Here is a 21,860-nt window from a genome sequence, read left to right as displayed (position 1 = left end):
CGCACGCACGCACGCACGCACGCACGCGTGTGCTCACGTGAACCTACCTTCTATCTTCTCCACTGAGCCATAAAGTATTGTGCAGAAGGGTTATACTGGACACAGTCATATAGGAGAGTCAAGCAGTAGTCTGAGCTTTCATTTCTTACCTCCAGAGGTAGTGAATCAAACTAATGTGTTAAAGACATGAAGACAGATGAGGAGGAGGGGATCAAGATGTTTCCCAAAAGCATCTTGTATATCATATGTCAGTCTTTCAGCTGCATGGGCTGAATGACAAATACGTTCTTTCAATCTTAACCACATGAACCCTAGCGCCCCTATATTCTGGGGGCGAATGTTTGACAAAAAGGAGCAGATCTCCGAGTTCATGAAGCGTTGTTAGCTTATATAGATCAGCTTTTTTTCTTTTTCTTTTTTTTTGTGGCTTTCGCCTTTATTTTATATTTTTTTATGGAGGGACAGACAGTAGGCTGACAGGAAATGGGGAGAGAGATGGGGGGAAGACATGCAGTAAAGGCCGTCGGGATCGGGAGTCGAACCCGCGGCACACTGCCAGACTGGATTACCAGCCAAGGTGCCTGGACCACTGCTCAGTGATGAAAATATTGTTGAAGGAAAAAAAGGAGGAGGCCTAGTAAAGATACCTGGGGGACGCCAGTGAAAGGAAGTATATATAAAAAGGTTTCGCAACCATTTTGAGAGTATCTTGTTCGTTTTTATTAAGCAAAAAATGTACTCTGCCGTTGAAACACCATGAAGGGCCAAGGGTCAAGGAAACACAACTGTAGCCTACACAGCAGAATGTGGAGTTTAACTTTAACCCTGAAAAGATTTACCCGTGCAAAGCATTTAAACACCACAGGACCTGGCAAGGCAATTAACGCCACAACAGGGATTGATTTAAAATTGATGCTGTGCTGCCACCAGCCTAAACATGCATATCACAGTAAAATACTTATTTAACGTGTATGAATGGTCCAGTCGTACACTAAATTAAATTAATTTACACTGAGGATTTTTATAGTGTAGGCTAATGCTATCCTGCAAACACCTTAATACGAGTAAAGACATTAGTGCCAATACAGCTGACAATAAAGAACAATTGTATTTTGTTCTCACAATAATTTAAGGCCAGTGTTGTTCTGCCGTTTGTTTTTGTTTTTTCAATAATTTATGTATTGAATTACATATTTTTGAAAAATCTTTTATATGCACACAGTGGTGACAAAGACAAGGTTCTCAAATGTAAAACATGATTCTCTCCATATTGACTGAAGAGTTCACTAGTTTTCAGAAAATAAACACTTGGTTTCAAGTGGCTTCAAACAATATGACACGAGAATCAATTTGTTGTACTGGTCTCGTCACAGTGAGACATGTAGAATGACTTAAATACATCCGAACTTTACATAACTTCTTCCATTCCTTTTAAACAGTCACTAACTTTACCGGTTTCACTGATAAAGTGAGTCTAATAAAAGGTAGAGAGACTTGTTTTACTGTGGCTGCTCCACATAGAGAGACAGGCTCAGAGGAGGTTTTTGAAAGACCCACAGTGCTCCCTGCTGGTCAAGGGAGAAACAGCAATGTTGTCGGAATTATCACTGAGCTGCAGCAAAGAGCCTATAGTTTAGACTAGTTTGTACAATATGTGTTTGTGCTTGCAAATATGTGCGTGCGAGTGTGCATGTGCGTGCCTTTCAGCTTCACGTGAATTTCATAAGTAAATCCCCATGGGGGTATTCCCTTCCTCATCAACGTCACGCGTATGACCAGAGAGAGAGAGAGAGAGAGAGAGAGAGAGAGAGAGAGAGAGAGAGAGAGAGAGGAACCTGCATGGCCAATGGGCAATTTCAATAAAAGACAATCTGACTTTTCAGAAGCTGTAATAATCAAGATCCTCCCACCGAGGTTGTTTGACTGAGGGGGACACGGGGGTTCCATGGGTGAGTAGGACAGGATTCGGAGCAGTAATTAATAGTTGTAACTATAGTGACTGCCGCTGGATGGGAGACAGAGAGAGGGGGCTTGTTGTGAGCTACTGCTGTGTCCCGCCAGTGAGTCCCCAAGGCTTGGCTTGGAAGCAGAGAGGACGAGCGGAAACGGCCTTTACTACTCGTGCCGTTTGTCTCTGGCTTTAAGAGGCCCTCTCTCTCTCACACGCACGCACATTTGATCGCGCGCACACACACACACACACACACACACACACACACACACACACACACACACACACACACACACACACACACACACACACACTCACTTTCAGTGAGAGTGTGCCTTGTGTCACAAATGTTACACACACACTTTCAGTGAGAGTGTGCCTTGTGTCACAAATATTAAAGGGAAGAGAGGAAATGTGACAAAAAATGTCCTCATTGCACTCCTCATCCACCCAAACGCCACCCCTCCCCCATCATTCTTATAAACATGTACGCTCTCATTTGCGTGTCCACACGCGCGTGTGTGTGCGTGTGTGTGTGTGTGTGTGATACAGAATGGGGCGTGGGGGGGACGGGGGGGACCAGCTTGTTGTTTTTAGCCCTTGGGTTGCTCTTTCTGCATGGAACGGCAGGTTGGTTCCTATAATCCTATCTTTGTTGTTGTCGTCATGAAGGCCCAAAGGTCTGCCCGGAGCTCCGACATCTCTGGCATCCGCTGACTTCCTTCCACAGTGAGCGCCAGCAGCAGCAGCAGCAGCGAGAGAGAGCGAAGAGGGGGACTCACTGAGCACACTACCACTTGTCACACCAGCATACTGGCTCAAAGTCACTTACTGCTGCTCGGGGTTATAGTGTTGAATACAAAAATATGTGCCTGGCCTCGGCTTAAGTCCTCTGGCTGGATTACATACAAATTTGAATGAGAAAAGAATAAACAGCTACTAAATAATTCCCGAAATAGCTGGTGGCCCTGGGAGCTGAATTAAAAACATAGACCTGTGACTTTTTTCATTAAGCTACACGCGCCACTGCTAACCATCTAATCAAGGCTGTCAGTGTTCGGTATTTTAACTTATATTTGACTTTTTAAACTCTCGTTTTGACATTGAAATAGGGTAGCATTTAATAATAGGAAATGCATTGCATACCAACAACATGACCAGGAGTATTTTATTTTATTTGGATCCAGACAACATCCCAAGACAGCATGAGCCAGATAGCACTTAAAGACATTAGTTAAAAATGTCCAGTGGTCCACGTTAACAAACAAGCATTACAACAAGGAATATTACATGACATGATTGATTATTCTGCCAATCGGCTAGTCTGTCCCAACCTAGCACCAATATGCAATTTCACCAATCCATGTGGACAGTCGTCTGCTACTCTGGACCACCCCCATCCCCCCTTCTGCACGTATGCAGTATTGTGTGTGTGTGTGTGTGTGTGTGTGTGTGTGTGTGTGTGTGTGTGTGTGTGTGTGTGTGTGTGTGTGTGTGTGTGTGTGTGTGTGTGAGTATCACTCACAGGTCATGAAAGGTAACAACAGCATAGACAGCCGGGGCAGTGGCCCCCATTCGAGGCCAGACAAATCGGTGTAACGGTACATTGTGGACTGCAGAACAGGGACAGCGAGATATATCTACCAGGACTGGGGCTGCGTTCGTGGCTATGCCTGCCGCGGGAAGCCCCTCGGCACTATCTATGACCCCTGCAGTGGGTTTTCTTACTAATGTGACCCCAGATTGTGTATTACAAACTCCCACAGGCTACATGCCGTCCTGGGGACTGGGGATCGCTGTTCTCAGCCCGCCTCAGCACAGACAGGATGTGGCAGCTCAGAGGCATTTAGTTAGAGGAGACGCACTTTAACGCTGCAGGCATATGCATTTATGGAAGAGTGTGACGTGCATATACAGCACACAAACAAATGGCCAAAATGGGAGGTTAGAGGAGAAAACAAAACAATGAAAATAACTATCCATACCGTGTTCTGTAGCATCAAATCATTCGTGATAGTCTGTGTACTCATTTCTATAATTCATTTGTTTTCCAGGACAGCTTTGTCTTTCTCCAAATTGGGGTTGAAAATAACATCTGTACTTTTAGATTATGTGCGTGCGGAGAGGAAATGTGCACCTGGATATGTGCATGGCAAATTGGCTATAAACATCAGTAAAAGTAGCCCACATGAATCACAAATGCTACCAATAGACAGTACATCAGAATCATGAGGTCCTTGTTTTTCAACATTGGCCTATTGTTAAGGTAACTATAAGTATAGCAATGGCTCTCATAAACATTATTCGTCTTTTAAACTATGAAAATAGTATCAAAAGGGGGGTTTATATTATACACTACACCAAGATACACCACAAACAAAATACATAAACAGTTAATTATGGATACATCGTTCCCAAACGTAACTGCCATGTCTTCGCTATGAATTTTCCTAAAACAAAAACGTCCTTAGTGAACAGGCAACGTGACATACAACATTCAGACATCCAAAACAAATCTGAGTTCCTATCCTGGATTATTTCAAATAGATAATCTGGAAAACAATATGAAACTCATCTTCCACAACTCCTAGGTCACAAACACCCAATCCTCCTCAGGAATGCCAGGATAGTATTCACTTCGCAGTTCATTTCAGTTAAAATCTACCAGATGCTTAGCCTGCGCGACTCTTTGTCTCCTTGTCTGTTTTATAACTGTCTGTTTTATAACCGTCTGAATAAAGTGAAATAAATATGTTTTTCTTGCATTACTGTTCTTGCTCCACAACACTACCCCAGTACCCGGAGCCCCATCATCTCAGCCAAGTGAGCTGTAACACAGACAGACCACTGGAGACTGACTGGAGAATCAAGCCTGCAATGCGACACCTCAGCCGTCATTCTCCATGTCGTCATACACACATAGCCTATGTACACGCACACGCACTCTCTCTCTCTCTCTCTCTCTCTCTCTCTCTCTCTCTCTCTCTCTCTCTCTCTCTCTCTCTCTCTCTCTCTCTCTCTCTCTCTCTCTCTCTCTCTCTCTCTCTCGCTCGCACACACACACACACACACACACACCTGGGCCAGGCCCATATAGAGTTCATAAGCCCGGCCTTGAATGACGGGTGACATTTCATTATGTGGAAGTCACAGAGGGACAGTTCAAATCCAGACAGACAGTGACACACACAACGTCAGAACCACACGCGCACACACACTGTAGAGATACAGACAGACAGACAGACAGACAGACAGACAGACAGACAGACAGACAGACAGACAGACAGACAGACAGACAGACAGACAGACAGACAGACAGACAGACAGACAGCACGCAATCGCGCATGCAGGGAAACTTTGCTGCAGGACTCAAGAAATAAACTATAGACCTAGTGCTGTCATTTTGATTCAGTTTAACTACAAGCCCTCGCACAAAAGCTGATGCAGCCATACTTCTATCAAATGGCAGCGTTTCATCTTTGATCAGTTCACCTGAGGCCACCACAGACCACGTACACCATATACACCACACACACCTGGGTCTTAGGAAGTAGGAACCAATTGGAGGGGGGGGGGGGGGGTTGGTGATGTGTCACATTGAAATAAAAAAGTGAGAAGCACTGTGTGCGTGCGTGCGTGCGTGCGTGCGTGCGTGTGTTCTTGCACATTGGCCTAATGGTAAATAGCTGCATTTTTGATTGATTGATTGATTGATTTATTAACAGTTTGCAGAATTACAGTACATTTCAAGTACAACTCAATACAAAGACTGTTAACAGTGAGTGGACGACACCATAAAGCATTACACTTGTTTACAATAGGGCCCACCATTTTCAATTCATCAAAACATTTAGAGACGTACAAATATACAAAACTATATAGTCAAAACAGGAAATCATCATAGGAGGTAAAAAGGGAAAAACACATATACAGTGAGGGGGAAAAGGGGTGGGTGGGGGATTCAGATTTTACGGGGGCCAGTTTCGAATTGCAGCCATCCGTAGGTGCCCTTTGAGAGCGGTTTTGAAGGAGTCAAGGGATTCGCATGTCTTAATGACTGTTGGTAGGGTGTTCCACATTTTGGTGGCATAGGAGCGAAATTAATTTAGTACCTTGTTTGTTCCGAATCTGGGTTCCACATGGTTTGTTGAACTCCCTCTGGTGTTGTGGGTGTGGACTTCGTTGACATTAAGGAAGTATTTAGACAGGTACATGGGTATCTTGGTGGTGTAGCGAATCTTGTGGACCAGACCCATTGCAAGATGCTGTACTCTGTCATCAACCCTATGCCATTCTAGCCTGTCAAAGTGGGCAGGGGTGAGGTGGGTTCGTGGAGTGAGGCCAAGTAGTAGCCTGACCAGTTTGCAATGCAAACTTTGCAACTGCAATGGTTTACTTTAGGGAGTGACAACCTTGTATCATGGAATACTTTTTTTTCCAGTAGCCTATAGTAATTAAATTAGCCCATGACTTGCACTCCATGACAGTAGAAATAGAATAGAAATTTTACTTTCGACTCAACTACCTGTCTAGGAAAGTACTCTTAATTGGACCCAAACTTCAAAATATATATCTGACTATCCCTATTTCAAATAGGAATAAAGCTGATCTACAAGCTCAGGTGTCACACCTTGCACCTCACACCTTGATGTAGGCTAATAACATTTAACTTGACAGCAGTGCATTCGAAAGAAAATATAGGCTACGGTACTTACTTCTGAAGTTGTGTATTTTACGTTGAGTATGCTATATTACTTTGTCCACCACTGATCATAATTTAATTTAATGGACAGCTGATTCTCATAATGAATCAGATGTATTAAGGGTATAAATAGCCAACCACTGACGTCTGTGCAGAGCCTTCTCTGTGGAATGGGAGGAACTACCCCATTTGCACCAATAGCATCACACGCACACACTTCTACCAACGTTGCCAAGTCTGCTATTATAAGCGACTTTGGGCTTGGACTATAAAGTCACTTGTATTTAAATATTGGTTTTGATTGATTAATTGATTAAAGTATGTATTAACAGTTTTCAGAAGTACAGTACATTTAAAGTACAACTGCCCTTTGAGAGCAGTTTTGAAGGAATCAAGGGATTCATCCTTTATGATGAATTCCTGTTCTGTCTATAGAAGTGTCTATTTGTACGTCTCTAAATGTTTTGATGATTTGAACATGGTGGACCCTATTGGAAACAAGTGTAATGCTTAATTGGGTCGTCCACTCACAGTTAACAGCCTTTGTATTGAGTTTGTGCTTGAAATGTACTGTAATTCTGCAAACTGTTAATAAATTCTTCAATCAATCAATCAATCAATGCCATAAAAGGATCCCTGGCTAATAAGACAAATATGTCTTAAAACGTTATACTTGCCCTCTATAACTAAAATTACAAAATAATAACACCATAAATATTTTATTTCTTTCATAAATAGAGAATCTTTCACTCAATAGGGACTGCTCCCGTCGCAAGTTGATGATGTCATATGCCCATGTATGGAATTATGGAATGCATATGCTAATAAAAAACAACTTAATACTTCCTAAAGTTAATATGCTAATAGCACAAACAGCATATAACAGCATATAATAATAATTATAATAATTATAATAATTATAATAATAATAATAATAATTATTATAATAATAATAGCATATAACAGCATATAATAATAATAGCATATAACAGCATATAATAATAGCATAAAAACAGACAATTATCATAAAAGGTGGTAAAAAAGGGGGAAAAAAACATCTGAAAATATGTTGAAAATATGTTTGTAACAATAAGGAGTCAGTGACTCCCATATACAATATTTAATAAGAGAAAAAAGCAGGTCTACAAGCTCACAGTGTGCTCATATGGCTCCTTTAGGTCTTGTTTTCATCATATCTCACAAAACCTGGCAACACCGACCACTACGCTTACATGTGACAGAAGCCAAGATGGCGTTGAGGGAGCTATCGTCGCTGGAGAAATACTTAGGACTGAATAAACCCAATAAGTTCAGTACTCTGGGGGACAACAAGGTGAAAATGACAACGAGTGTTTGTTGTCGCTGCGTTGACTGCTAGAACGTGGAGCTGTTGGATGTTAGCGAGCTGCCGAAATATACACACACACATACCATATGGCTATGTTGCTAATGCTAGCCAGCCCTGTCTATCTGTCTGGTAGAAGTGTTGTTGCTGTGTGGCATGATATGTTTGTGTAGTATAGGCTTTATAACGAATCAGAGGAACATTGTTCATTAACCAAGCCTGTCTTAATGTTAAGCAAATTATCCCAACATTGGCATTTGATAACCAGTAGCTATCATATTTCCACAACTCATTCCACATTAAATGCCCATGCGTACAGGTCGTTGTGAGCATGCGCACGGAGAACGTGGAGTGAGCTGTCAGTGCAAGCATGCATGCAGTCATATTTCATATAATAATGTAGACATCTTACAGTTAAACTCTTAACTGTTTTACTCTCTCAGACTTACAAATATTGTATCACTCACTGTTGATGTATTGATGACATGACAATCATGTTGGCTGTCATGTCATCCTAGTTGTTTCATTGCAGCGATAGTATCATGCATTGATTGATTGATTTATTAACAGTTTACAGAATTACAGTACATTTCAAGTACAACTCAATACAAAAACTGTTAACAGTGAGTGGACGACACCATAAAGCAATACACTTGTTTACAATAGGGCACACCATTTTCAATTCATCAAAACATTTAGAGACGTATGAATATACACAACTATATAGTCAAAAGGAAATCATCATGGGTTATACTGCACTCAAAATGTTTCAGTTCATTCAATAAAGAGTAAAGACCAGTGGAAGTGACCTGAAAGCTATTTAGTTTACTTAAAATCTGTATGAATTGAAAATGGAGGAGCCTTATTGTAAACAAGTCTTTTTCTGGTTTTATCCACTTAGCAGATTTTGTATGATCTGTACTTTCGTTGAACTGTACGTAAAGTTACCATTCTACAAACTGTAAAAAAAATACATAAATCTGTTAGAGGGAGAAGTTGGAAGCTGCATAACTCATGGATTGGACTGATTTCAGTCATTTGGATTCCATAGAAGTATTTGAAATTGTCAAACTAGCAATAGATTACTATGTGTTCAGAAGCATCTGAACATGTATGTCAACATGAATTGTCTCGGATATTTCATAAGCAAAGGCTGAAGCCTCAATCCGTCATTTCTTCAACTGGACGGCTGTATGTATGTATGTAGAACAGCAGCAACATAGGTTTTAGAATGATAATGCCTAAACATCTTCATGAATCATCAATACTGTTCTATTACTGCCCCTCTCTATCCTGATTGGATGAAGGCTGGGCCACCTAGCCACAAACGAAACCTAAGGGGTTTTTTTTACCCCCAGGGGTTAACTGGGGACAGGGAGGAACTCCTTATATGGTCAACAGCACACTCTATAGTAGGGAGGATTATCACAACAAAACAAAAAAAGAAGTGATATTCGAATTAAGTGAAATCACTGAATATACCTTTAATCTCTCCCTCCCCTCCCCTCCTGTGTCCCTCCAGTTACCTGTGCTACAGAGTAACACTGGTCCTCCACTGGTGGGCTTGGTGACAGTCGCGTGTCACCTGGTGAAGGAGAACAAGCGTCCGGAGCTGCTGGGCGCCTCGGCGGAGCAGAGGGCCGTGGTCCACCAGTGGTTAGAGTATAGAGTCACCAAACTGGACGGCTATGCCAAAGAAGACGTCAAAACCATTCTTAAGGTATAAAATATCCTGTGAAAACCTTACAATCACTATTGGGGCTTGTAGCGACCGTAAAAACGACTCTAAACACGACCTAGTCATGATTGGCTGCCTCCTACGCAGTGTTTTTGGCAGCACATTTTTATTTTAGTTTTAGTCATAGTCTCTTGAATAGTTTTCATTTAGTTTGTCACATTTTAGTCATCTGGAATGTTTTAGTGTTAAGTCTAGTTTTAGTCGACTAAATATCGTAGGATTTTAGTCGACTAAATCTACAGTTGATTTAGTCGACTAAAATGTGTTTTGGTGGGCCTTGATGCCGTCATAATGACTGTTTTTTTCACTTGCTGAAAATAGCAGATCTACAAGCCCACAACGCGTCGCAGCGTGACGCGTTGTGAGCTTGTAGATCATCTATTTTCAGCACTCAACCAATTGTAAAATGACTTATATTGGATGTCTTGTCCACTAGTTCCTTCCTAACATTTTAGTCTAGTTTTTATTTGTTGATGAAATTGTTTTCATTTAGTTTCCATTTAGTTTTCGTCAGTGAAAAAAGGTAGTCGACGAACATTTTTCGTCTTAGTTTTAGTCAACGAAATCAACACTGCTCCTATGCCAATAGGAGTAAAACCCCATACTCTGAGTATGAACGCCGCAATGTGGAGCGAGTGGCTGCAGGCTAGCTAATGTTATGAGCTAACTGGATCTACAGGAAAGCCCTTACAAAACACAGTGATTGAACAATTTACAATTTGAACCAACAAAAGAACATTGGAAACGAACAAAAACAATGGCCCAGGAGGTTGTGACAGAGAAACATAGTAAAAAAAAAAAAAATAATAAAAATAGGAACAAAAAACATTGCTGACTCGGGTGTCATTCTCACAAAGGTACTGGTTCGTTTACTGGCAGTTTTAGTAGTATAATAGCTAGGAGTTTTGTTTTCTTGGTACATTCGTATTAGTCTTAGTCAACAGTTTCTTTAGGCAGTTCTTGCTTTTTTTTTTAGATAAGATGGTCTCCACATGAACCGAATCAGAGATACAGTATTGGGCCTCAATCACAAAGCGTGGTTATGCATGCACACAGAATAGATTTTATACTTAAGTGCAAATTAAAGTGTTCAAGTTTGATTCATCCATGTGATTTCTTGCGTCAGTTACACTTAAACTCACGTCTGCTCAGAGGCACTTGCAATCTTGCATGTGCCACAAATCATGCATACTGGTTAGTAGAATGCTTTAATGCAAAATCAATTACAATAGTGTCGCACCTTAAATAAAATGTTTGTTTCCAACATCTGTCATAACCTTAAAAAAAACATTTACTGTTAAAATGGCAATAAAAAGACAAAAAAATGCCATACTGAAATGTTTCACGTCATTCTCGTTAAAGCCTTTTACTGAGTTGTGTGTGTGTGTGTGTGTGTGTGTGTGTGTGTGTGTGTGTGTGTGTGTGTGTGTGTGTGTGTGTGTGTGTGTGTGTGTGTGTGTGTGTGTGTGTGTGTGTGTGTGTGTGTGTGTGTGTGTGTGTGTGTGTGTGTGTGTGTGTGTGTGTGTGTGTGTGTGGTTAAACAAGGGACAGGAATACAGATTGATGTATGGCCCTTCAGTGACAACCCCACACACTCGCACAAACAACTCAGTAAAAGGCTTTAATGTGGCTGATGCCAGTCAGTGTGAAGCGGATCACCAGACACTGGTCTGCTGGATGCTAGGTGCCTCTTGGCACTGTCCTGTCAGCATGAACCGTGTGTGTGTGTGTGTGTGTGTGTACGCGCAGCGTGCAGGCAAGCATCTCAGCATGATGTGGTATTGTGGCATGGCTGAGGAGTCACGCTGTTTGCCGGCATGTTATCTGGACAGGCCTTATAAATGTTTTAATGGTGCCACTTAACTGAAGTAAGACGCCCTGAGCGACGCAGCGCTGGTGCCCGTTGGCCTCCTGTCCTGACCTATACTGCTGGTTGAGCTGTGTCCTTCTTTCAAACAGTCAGCTCCCATTGTATATAGACGGGATAAAAGAAAACCCTCACAGTTAAGAAAATATTAACCAGGGCTTTTACTTATTTAAGTTAGGGTTAAGTCAGGAAGCCAGTATAAAATCGTTTTATCCCAGACACCTTTCTGGAAACATTGGGGTCTCTCTCTCTCTCTAATGTTTCCAGAAAGGTGTCATAACTTCATTTCTTCATGCTATGTAATAAAGTTCATATAATAAATCTCCAGTGTTTTCTCAAATATTCCTTAGTGGCATTTAGGTCTGATTTAGAGAAATAGTCAGGGTTGCAACTTTTGTGCCAAATTGTCTCAGGAACTATTGAGGGATGGGTGGAATTAAGCTAGGCTGCTGGGAGACAGAGGCGGTGGTACCTTCTGACAGAAAAAGGTTGAATCATTAACTCCTTTCAACGTATGACAAAAAGTATAAGGATAAAGTTGGTCAAGACTGACCATGGAAAACTAAAGAACATGTGAGAGGAAAAACAGCTGGTGCTGCTGGCATGCCATTCCAACAGACCTGATGTACGTACATTCACTTCTGTAATATAAGAATCAGTCACAGTGCTCTTCAAGGCTGTGCAATATCTACCCCAAAGATCAGCCAGCTTCCCAGACCCTATTATGATGAGAGATGGACAAAGACCTCTTTAGCACTGACGCATTAAAAATGTAAAAGCTAAAACAAGCCGTTCTCCGAATAATTAGTGAAAAATTAAAAGGGAAAAATAATTCAAAAGCTGTGGTTTATGAGCTTGCCACAAAATTGTTTATTTTTCATGCAAATTGTGCCGTGGTGAATTATTTTCAGCTTCCCACCTTTTTAAGCGGTACACTTTCGACCCTTGTTCTGAGCATGTCCTTGCAGGTGAAAATGTAAAAAAATGGCAGATCCAGAACTTAGAAGCTCACAACGCGCCGCAATGCGACACGTGTGCTTGTAGATCAGCTACTTTTGATTATGTACGACAAAGTACATAGGACATAACTACTAATAGTCTATTAACTATTTTGAGTGTGCAGCGCTTCACGTTTTGTCTTGCGTGTGGGGGGTGGGGAGGTGGGTTCAAGCCGAAGATAGAGGAGTCAGGGTTGGAGCTCCATGTGCTCAGTGGAGGCACCGAGGGAGTTTCCTCTCTCCTGCCCGACTGGGCTTCAGCTCCATAGCTGCAGGCTAAGAAAGGCAAGGATCTGATCGTGGAACGGGAGAAAGTCTGCTGTCTTCATGCCTTGCTTAGCATCACCCACTCACTGCCGCACAATAACTCCATTTGCCCCCAAGATGCTCTCTCTCTCTGTGTGTGTGTGTGTGTGTGTGTGTGTGTGTGTGTGTGTGTGTGTGTGTGTGTGTGTGTGTGTGTGTGTGTGTGTGTGTGTGTGTGTGTGTGTGCGTGTGTGCGTGTGTGCGTGTGTGTGCGCGCTGTTTGCCACTGTGTACAAGTGCTGCTAAAGATGGTCCCATCCCTTGGGACCAGCACTTCCACACATAACACAATGAGGCTGAAAGACGCACATCATGCATCCCAACTTTAAGACGGCTTCATTAGATTTACAGGCGAGCGTTGTTCTAGTCATTTGGGCAGTGGGTGAAACAAGTAGGCCGTTTTGTGTTGGCATCTGCGTTTAGTGACCAGTCATGGGAAGAGATGCCATATTTATAGACCCCGAGGTTACGTTTTGTTCCCGTCCACATAACGCAGCGCATGCACCCACACCCACAAACACACACGTATAAATGTAAGCATCAAGACATGTTTCCAAAAGCACCCTTGTATATATAGGTTAACTAAATAGTTCTCATACTGTCCTTTAAGTCTGTCTGTTTCAGTGTGTGCAAGTTGTCGCATTATTTAATTTAGTCAGTGTCTTTGTTGTTTTATTTTGGAACTTCCTTCAATGTTGATGGCATCCTGGACAGGTCTCCCGTTGTGACTGAGCTTTGTATCTCGCTGGGATGGGAATTCCTTGAAAAATAAGGGTTAAATAAAAAATTGGTGTCATGTTCCTTTAAATCCTACTACTTTGTTGAACGGGGTCCCGCAGCGGTCATCATCTTTTTGTCCATCTAAACCAAATTTCTTAATCAATCTACAAGCTCACAACGTGTTGCAATTGTGACGCGGTGTGACCTTGTACATCTGCTATTTATGCCGAACGTTGACCTATTTTAAGGTCGTTTTTTTTCTTCTCCATCTTATGTCTTACAGGATCTCCACCTCTACCTACAAGACAAGGTTTACATGGCTGGCAACCAGTTCACCCTAGCTGATATTCTCATGTACTACGGCATTCATCCTCTGGTTGTAAGTCACCTATACTTTCAACCATTACACGCAATATCTCACAACACATATTTTGTCGCGGACGAGTGGAAAAGATTTTACCTTAGAGAAACCAAAAAATAACCTGTGTTCCAATGGCTCCGATGTAGTTATTATTTAGTAACAAGCTCTTGTTAGTACTTTTCATTGGTTCAATATTTATTAAAAAAAATAAAACCAAATCGGACTTAATCACAGTAACATTCACTTTAATTTTATTTTCAAAGGTAGCAAAAATAGCAGATTTCTCATGGCGACTTGTGAGATTGTAGATCTGCTATTTTCACCACTTTTGTGTGACACTGCTATACGATTATATAGGGCATTCATTTACATAACATTAATATTTGAAATGCGGAGATAGGACGTTTCTGCCCCTACGGCAACAATACTGTATGTGTTGTGCATCGATCAATCCAGCTACCCATTCATCTGTTCTCCTGTCCCTTCTGAGATCATTTCAATCAAGCTACAACTTTTAACAGGCGATTTCTCACAGTGCACAATTAGACCAGTCATATGGCCAAAGGCACAGAGAGCGACTTGACACAGCTAATAAACACATCGCCACCATCATCGCTTCCTCCAAGAAGTGACGCGATGTGGCACAACAGTGATGTCTGTCTGTAGCCCCAAACCAGAGACAATGAAGTTGGTTCGCCTTCTGTGTTCTGAAGAGGCACATTTTGTGAGGGAAGAAACAAGGTTATCATCATAGTCTTGGATCTTTGTTGGTTTTCTGCTTTATATGTAAAGTGTCTTGAGACAACTTGTGATTTGACACTGAAATAAAATTGAATTGAATTGAATAGTCAAAAACTAACTAAAACTGTTTGGTAAGTTAACTGAAATAAAATAAAAACTAACAACAAAACTCATACAGACAAAATGACCTATTTGTGTCCATACATACTGTAAGGCTAGTATTGAATAATACATTTATCTTCCAACGTTTAGCTGTGCCAATTTTAAATGTTTTCTTCAATGCTATGATAATTTGTTGTCAATTCTTATTACACTATACTCTACTGACCTTTTTGAATCACACACCTGATAAAAGAAAAACAATTCCCCACATTGTATTATAACATTATACTGCATTATATTAAAAAATAAATAGTCCAAAAAAACAAAAACTATAAATACTTTGTGAAGAAAACAGGAGGGAGCGGAAAGATCACATGTTGGGAGTGGGTGTCACCAGTTGTGTTAGAGATGGAACGTTGCTACTTGCCACCAGGCAGAAGAGAAGAGATGGGGAGTCCAGTTTGATTTACTGTCACTGTGGGTTTTTAACCCCGAGAACGAGAGGTCAACCAGCTCCACCCCTTAGCCGTCATCTCTCCCGTTGTTCAATTTATCGGATGCAACACTGTACGAACATTAAACGCCACTGACGCAAGAGTGGATTTAGGGCGGATTTCTGTCTGTCTGGGGGAATATCTAGCCATCACTCGGCTGTGATCATGTAAATTGCCACAAGGAAGGCAAAATCATTAGGACTGGTGTTCTGAAAACTTTTTCAAGCCAATCGCATTAAACACTTAAACCCTAGAGTTGACTGAGGTTCCCCAGGGGTCTATACTTAATCCCCTACTTTTTCTCCCTACACTAAATATCACCCAAAAATAGTAATAAAAAGTTTGCCTATTTTCTTCAAATGTTTTTCATATTATGATGACCTGCCCAGAATAGCTAGGGTTCATGTGGTTAATGACTGGAGGATGTGATACAAAAAATACCTCCAAACAATGCCACATCGTTAATACAGACAACTGCATGTGACAACTTCAACATCGTTCAGGTGTTCCTAACTTCTCCTTTCTCTTGCCTCCTCCCCTCCCAGGTGGAGTTGAGTGTCCAGGAGAAGGAGAAGTATGTGAATGTAACTCGGTGGTTTGACCACATCCAGCACTACCCAGGCGTCCGACATCACCTGCGCCCTGTCGCCGTCCTCAGAAACAGAGTTTACACCAGTGGACACCACTGAGACCAGCAGACTGGACCCACCCGACACCTGACCCAAGTTCACCTAACCTCCCTCTGTTGTCTGGACTAGATGTGGGCAAATTCAACCCTTTTTTTGTTTTTGTTTTTCTTAATTATTTCCCACCATGTTTCTCTATTCTTCACTTCTGGCTTCCCTTCCGCGAACCCCGCCAATTGTGTTTATTGGAGCATCCATTAGAACAACTAGTCTCTGCGTTGGTGGGTGTAAACTTTACCCCTGTGCTATCCAGAGCCGTCTTAAGGGAAAGTTCTACTTTTGTTTTGAGATTAACAAAAGCAACATTTATTTGTCTTGGTCACATCCCTGAAAATGTTTTTTCAATATTTAAATTAGATGAGGGAAGCTTGACATTTCTTTTTAATTTATTTATTATTTCACCATGCAAGACAGTATTTTTTAGTCAGTGTCATTTTTACAATGTCAACCTGACAGTTTTATCACACAGATCAAGCAGTCATTGAAAGCTAGATACATGTATTCTGGCGATCCTGGTTGTTTTGTTTTTTGTTATATCAAATTATTATTTTGCCCTGGTCAGCCCGGGACAAGGGGTGGTGCCATTAAAATGCTGGCTTCGCAGAAGTTCAGGGAGTGGACCTCCCAGTTAGCCCAACAACACTATCAATAAGATGTTTGTTGTGAAGTCTTTACATGAGAACTGAGGATCAATGGTTTCAGACCGTTTCGTCGTAGTTACGTCCGTTTGCATATCTTTGTTTTGTCTTTGTGTTGGGGAGTTTATTGGCTGCCGTGTGTTTGTTTGTGGTTGTTTTGAATTGGATAGGGAATAGGGATGCTGTACGGGTAGTGTGTAAATGACAGGTCCATGAAGCTTTGCTGCTAGCTCAGTGAAAATGATTTCTATTCATACATGGCAGTGGGATTACTAGTACTGTATGTGTGAGCGACTCTGCGTCCTTTAAGAAAAAAGAAAAAAAACCTGAGCCATGAATATGAAAAAAGACTAGTGTTAAAAGTGCAAATATGATTTGTAAAGACTTGTTAGACAATAGCGTACGACACTTCGGTACACCACTTAAATGGCATAGAGCAAGTATGCAGGAGTTGCATCTTATTTTGTTACCGTGTATACCGTAATATAATACCCGTACCAAGCGAACAGTAACATTTATAGTCCACTCTGTTCTGACAACTCCCTGCCATCTTGAACCTTGTTTTACTGATATTTCAGGGTGGAGAGAGTGGGGGTATTGTAGCTAATTCCGATTTCAAATGGTAACTCTTTTTGTCCCCGATCACATCACTACGTGCCACCCCCGTCCCTCCCTCTCTCCTTCTCACTCGCTTGCTTCCCCACCACCAGTCGTGTGGGCAGCAGGCGAGCGGTGAGCGTCAGCCCCGCAGTCAGAGATCAGAGTGAGGCTCTGAACAGGGCCAAGCACCACTGTTGATGCTGCAGGGCCAGTAGGAGGGCAGCGGGCTCACCAGCTGCCACACAGAGCCAGCCAGCCAAGGCCAGAGTCCAGGCCCCTGGGGGACAGTCAGACACTGTGTGGCATTTCAACCCCCTACGTACCCACAGGGACTGGAGAGAGAGAGAGGGAGAGAGGCAAAGAAACGGAGGACAGTAAGATAGAGCGAGAGTTGGGGAGACATGGCTGGAAGGGAGAGAGAAATGGAGGAATAGAGACATAGACACAGGGCAGAAACAGAAACCAAGAGAGATGGAGAGAAAGAAAGTGGCCAAAGAGAGAGAGAGAAAAAAGACCACCACCCAGAGGCTGGGGATCCTTCTATGAGTGACACGACAACATGTGAACGGTGACCCTCGCCCGAGAGAGCCTTACTGCTGCTGACTGGAATCCCAGCCATTAGTTCCATTAGCAGACAGACTCGGCCCACAGTGACGCTCGCTGTCTTAAAAAGAACGGTGCACTAAGCGAATGACTTCAGTAGGTGTGATGTACAGATGCAGAGAATTGGATTGTTAGGAGATTATACAAGTAACCTTTAAAGACAAATGTAGCATGCTTTTAACCTGACTCCTATCATTCTGTTGTGAGCAGGATGTGAAAGGTTCAAAATTGTCGATTTTTTATTATTACGAATTTGCAATGTTCTTTTTTTCCCCACTGCAACCTAGATGCACGGTATCACATTCAAAGTTGCAAAGACAATGACATGCTCTGAGGAGCTTTAAACAATTCAGCTGGTCATATTTGTTGTCAAATTATGATAGCATCATTGCCTCAGTGTTATCTAATCTATGTAAATGGCCTGTAAAAAAGAAAATAGACTGTATGACAATTCTATTCATATATCTCACTGTCTGTTGTGTGCCTTTACTGCCTTGAACTTTGCAAAGCGTTAACACTTTTACTGAACTCATAGGTTGGAACGCTTAGATTCCAAGCATGTCTTTCATGCCTGTCATGTCCCGTTTATTGCTCGGAAGATACAATGGTTTTGTTTATTTAATGTCACCTCAAGGGTCATCATGTGCCAATAAATTAAAGGGAAACACAGATGACTGGTATCTCATGACTCCTTGTTTTATATGTTTATTATTTTCGTCATCCTTTACAAAGGCCTCGAAGTACGAACAAGCAGCAAATAGACCAGAGCCTTGAGTTCACAGAACGCCTTGGTGACGTGTGTTTCTCAAAGGTTGTGAAGGGCAAAGTGATGTGATGAGGGAGCCTTGTGACGGCAAGGCCGTTAGTGGTTTGGTCTGTCATTAAAGAACACTTTGTCCTCCCCACAACTGGTGTCCAAAACCCAGTTGGAACACTGTCAAAGAGATGGATTGCACCAACAGTTCTGCTTTTACTTGCAACAGATACTAGTGTAAATGGTTGAGGAATCCATTAAAACATTAACATGTTTTTTTTGTATGAAGGTGGAACGTTTCCATGGATCAATAACTATCAACGAATGTAAAGTCACAAATGCAGGTAAAACATTTATTTGTTGGCCTAGTATCCCCATATAGTTTTACACTATTCCTAGGCCTACATGTAGGTCAATCTAAAAAAATATTTGAATATTGTGAAAAACTTGAATATGTTCTAAATTCATTGTGCATAAAGTGAAATATTTGAAACCTTTTCTTGAGTATGGCATATAGCTCATGAAAATCTAAAATCCATATTTTACAAATATTGGAATATTACATAAGACCACTCAAAAAAGCATGGAGGTAATTAGCCTGTAAACGCCTGTGGTTTCCGAGGCTAATCAGCCTGTGATACTGCGGTGCTGACGCATTATGGAAGCCCAGGTTTGCTTTTATAGTAGCCTTAAGCTCATCTGTATTGTTGAGTTTAGTGTCTCACACCTTCGTCTTGACATTGACAATACAACAGATTCTCTGGGGTTCAGGTCAGGCCAGTTGGCTGGTCACTGGTCAGTTAAGTTAAGCACACCAAAAGCATGGTCAGTATACCAGTTACTAGTCATTTTGGCCCTGTGGGCAGATGCCAAGTCCTACTGGAAAAGGAAATCTGCATCTCTAAAGCCTGTCAACGTACAGAAGTACAAAGTGCTCTAAAATCCTCCTATCCCATGACATTCTACCTTTTTTGAAATCATGCAATGAGTCCTGAAAGTATTTCTGTAGCGTAAAACATTTCACACTGAAATGACTATCCGAATGTACTTTCTTCAACTTCAGCTTGCTGACTGTTGCCAGAAAATGCTGGAGTCGCGAGGTCTCACAGCGGGGTGTCCTCCTGTCCCTGAGATTGATCAAATCTCAGCAGAGTCCGAGTCAGACCCAGTCACCCAGGCATGAGGCTAGAGCAGGTACGCCCCCGAATGAGGGGTTTGCCCAATTAGAGCGAACGCCCTCTCTGGCTTCTGAAGATATGAGGAGCTCCTCTCCACAGGGGTGCCCTTCTGCGAACTTGAGTCGAGAGTCGAGACCCCCCGCTCTTAACCCTACCCGATGGGCTGCCAAATCGAGTTCCGACTTCCAAGTGTCCCCCGGTGAGGAAAAGGTCAGGGGTCAAAAGACGTGGCACGTCATCAGGATTCACAGGTGACCTCACCTTTCCCCACGGCGCCTCTGCTCCAGCGCAGTGTGACAGTGACTTATGATAAGCTGACACCCTCTTCACCTCTATCCTCTCCAAACCCCTCTCTCCCTCTTTGCAGCCTAAGGGGACAGTAGAGCATGGGAGGGCAGAGGGCAAGAGAGGTGAGAAGTTCATCCCTCGGGACTTGGAGAATGACAACTCAACAATCTTTGCTCTTTAACCAATTTCAACCTGACATCCCGATTTTGGGTTGAAGTGAAGATTTTCAAAAATAATTCAATGATGTTTAAGCTCATGACACGACAACTGTACTCTCCACACAGATGCCATTATCTTCGTTGGAGGAAGGAGTACTCTGATATTTTACTTTAGTAAAAATAGCAATACCACAATATAGAAAATACTCAAGTATTTGTATTCAACATTATTTAGTTACCCTAAATGTTTTGTAATAATAATCTTTAAGCAAGCACGACTCCAACTCGTCTCAATCTCTCTGAGTATTCTTACCAGGTGCACAGTCGGGAAAGCAACTTTACAAAAAAAAGAAAAACTACAAAAATGCAAATGTATTATTGAAGTAAAAGTGCCTTAAAGGAGTGCTGTTTTTTCTCTTTTAGAGATATTTTGTAATAATAATCTAAACTTGCAAGAACCTGTCACATAATAGTACTGGAGTAAAAAGTACAATATTTATACTACTACTACTTAGATGTAGTTGAATACAATACAACAAATACAAAATTGGAAAAACTCAAGTAAGTGCAGTACTTGAGTAAATGTACTTAGTTACTTTCCACCTCCACTGGCTCCTAATAGTCTCCCTCTGTCTCTCTGATTGATTCAATGAAACCATTGACAGCACGGTGGTGAGGAGAGTGTTAGCGTGTCATGAGTTCTTCTGACAGGCGCCTCGCCTCGCTGTGGCCTTAAAGATTGTGACAGTCGTACCATGTGCCTATGAAGATGGCATCTGATTGTCAATTGTAATTATATACGAGGGCACAAGCTAGAATGCAGAGCTGGGAGGCACAAATAGAGGACATTGTGGGGGGGGGGGGGGGCATGTTGTTTGACTTCACGTTGTTAAATTATGATTATTGCTTCAGACTTGCAGCACTTGTAGGCAAACAACGCATTTAGCTGTTTCTCTCTTGCCCAAGAATGTTTGTACGTGTGTGTGTGTGTGTGTGTGTGTGTGTGTGTGTGTGTGTGTGTGTGTGTGTGTGTGTGTGTGTGTGTGTTCGTTCTTATTGGGAAGTACTTTATCACAGTTTTATATCTAGTACAGACATCTTCCGGATCGGTGTGTAAAGAACATGCTGCAGGGTGAGGGTTTATGTACGTGTGTGTGTGTGTGTGTGTGTGTGTGTGTGTGTGTGTGTGTGTGTGTGTGTGTGTGTGTGTGTGTGTGTGTGTGTGTGTGTGTGTGTACTCATATGGACACGCTTTTATGCCAAGAAAATATATATTTTTGTTTCTTTGTTTAGTGCAACAAAGAGCAACAACGATCATCTCATCGATCAGAGAGCTTGGCTTTTGATTCGTCACATACAGTATAGTACATGTGTGTGTTACCCGGGACCAGGAGATTGCATCGTATTCGTAAGTCATTCTCTATCTTTCTCATTCAAACACACACATAGATGACAGACTGTGCCTGGGCCGTGGCTCAGCGGCCGTGTGCCGCGGGTTCGACTCCCGATCCCGACAGCCTTTACTGCATGTCACTCCCCCATCTCTCTCCCCATTTCCTGTCAGCCTACTGTCTGTCCCTCTATAAAAAATATTAAATAAAGGCGAAAGCCACAAAAAAAAACATTATAA

At 42.0% G+C, this 21,860-nt stretch overlaps 1 protein-coding gene across 1 annotated transcript; it reads left to right on the top strand.

Moving 5' to 3' along the window:
• Positions 1-7,866: 7,866 nt before the first annotated feature.
• Positions 7,867-16,924, top strand: eef1e1 (eukaryotic translation elongation factor 1 epsilon 1). The gene is made up of 4 exons (XM_079489235.1): positions 7,867-7,986; positions 9,521-9,718; positions 13,911-14,006; positions 15,871-16,924. Exons 1-4 carry the CDS (start codon positions 7,903-7,905, stop codon positions 16,012-16,014), a joined length of 522 nt encoding a protein of 173 aa, XP_079345361.1. The 5' UTR covers positions 7,867-7,902; the 3' UTR covers positions 16,015-16,924.
• Positions 16,925-21,860: the final 4,936 nt, after the last annotated feature.

This window comes from Electrona antarctica (genome assembly GCF_951216825.1).
Source record: "Electrona antarctica genome assembly, chromosome: 20".
Taxonomy (NCBI): Eukaryota; Metazoa; Chordata; class Actinopteri; order Myctophiformes; family Myctophidae; genus Electrona; species Electrona antarctica.
The sequence above is the reverse complement of the archived record's forward strand: the minus strand, read 5'-3'. Positions and strand labels throughout refer to the sequence as shown.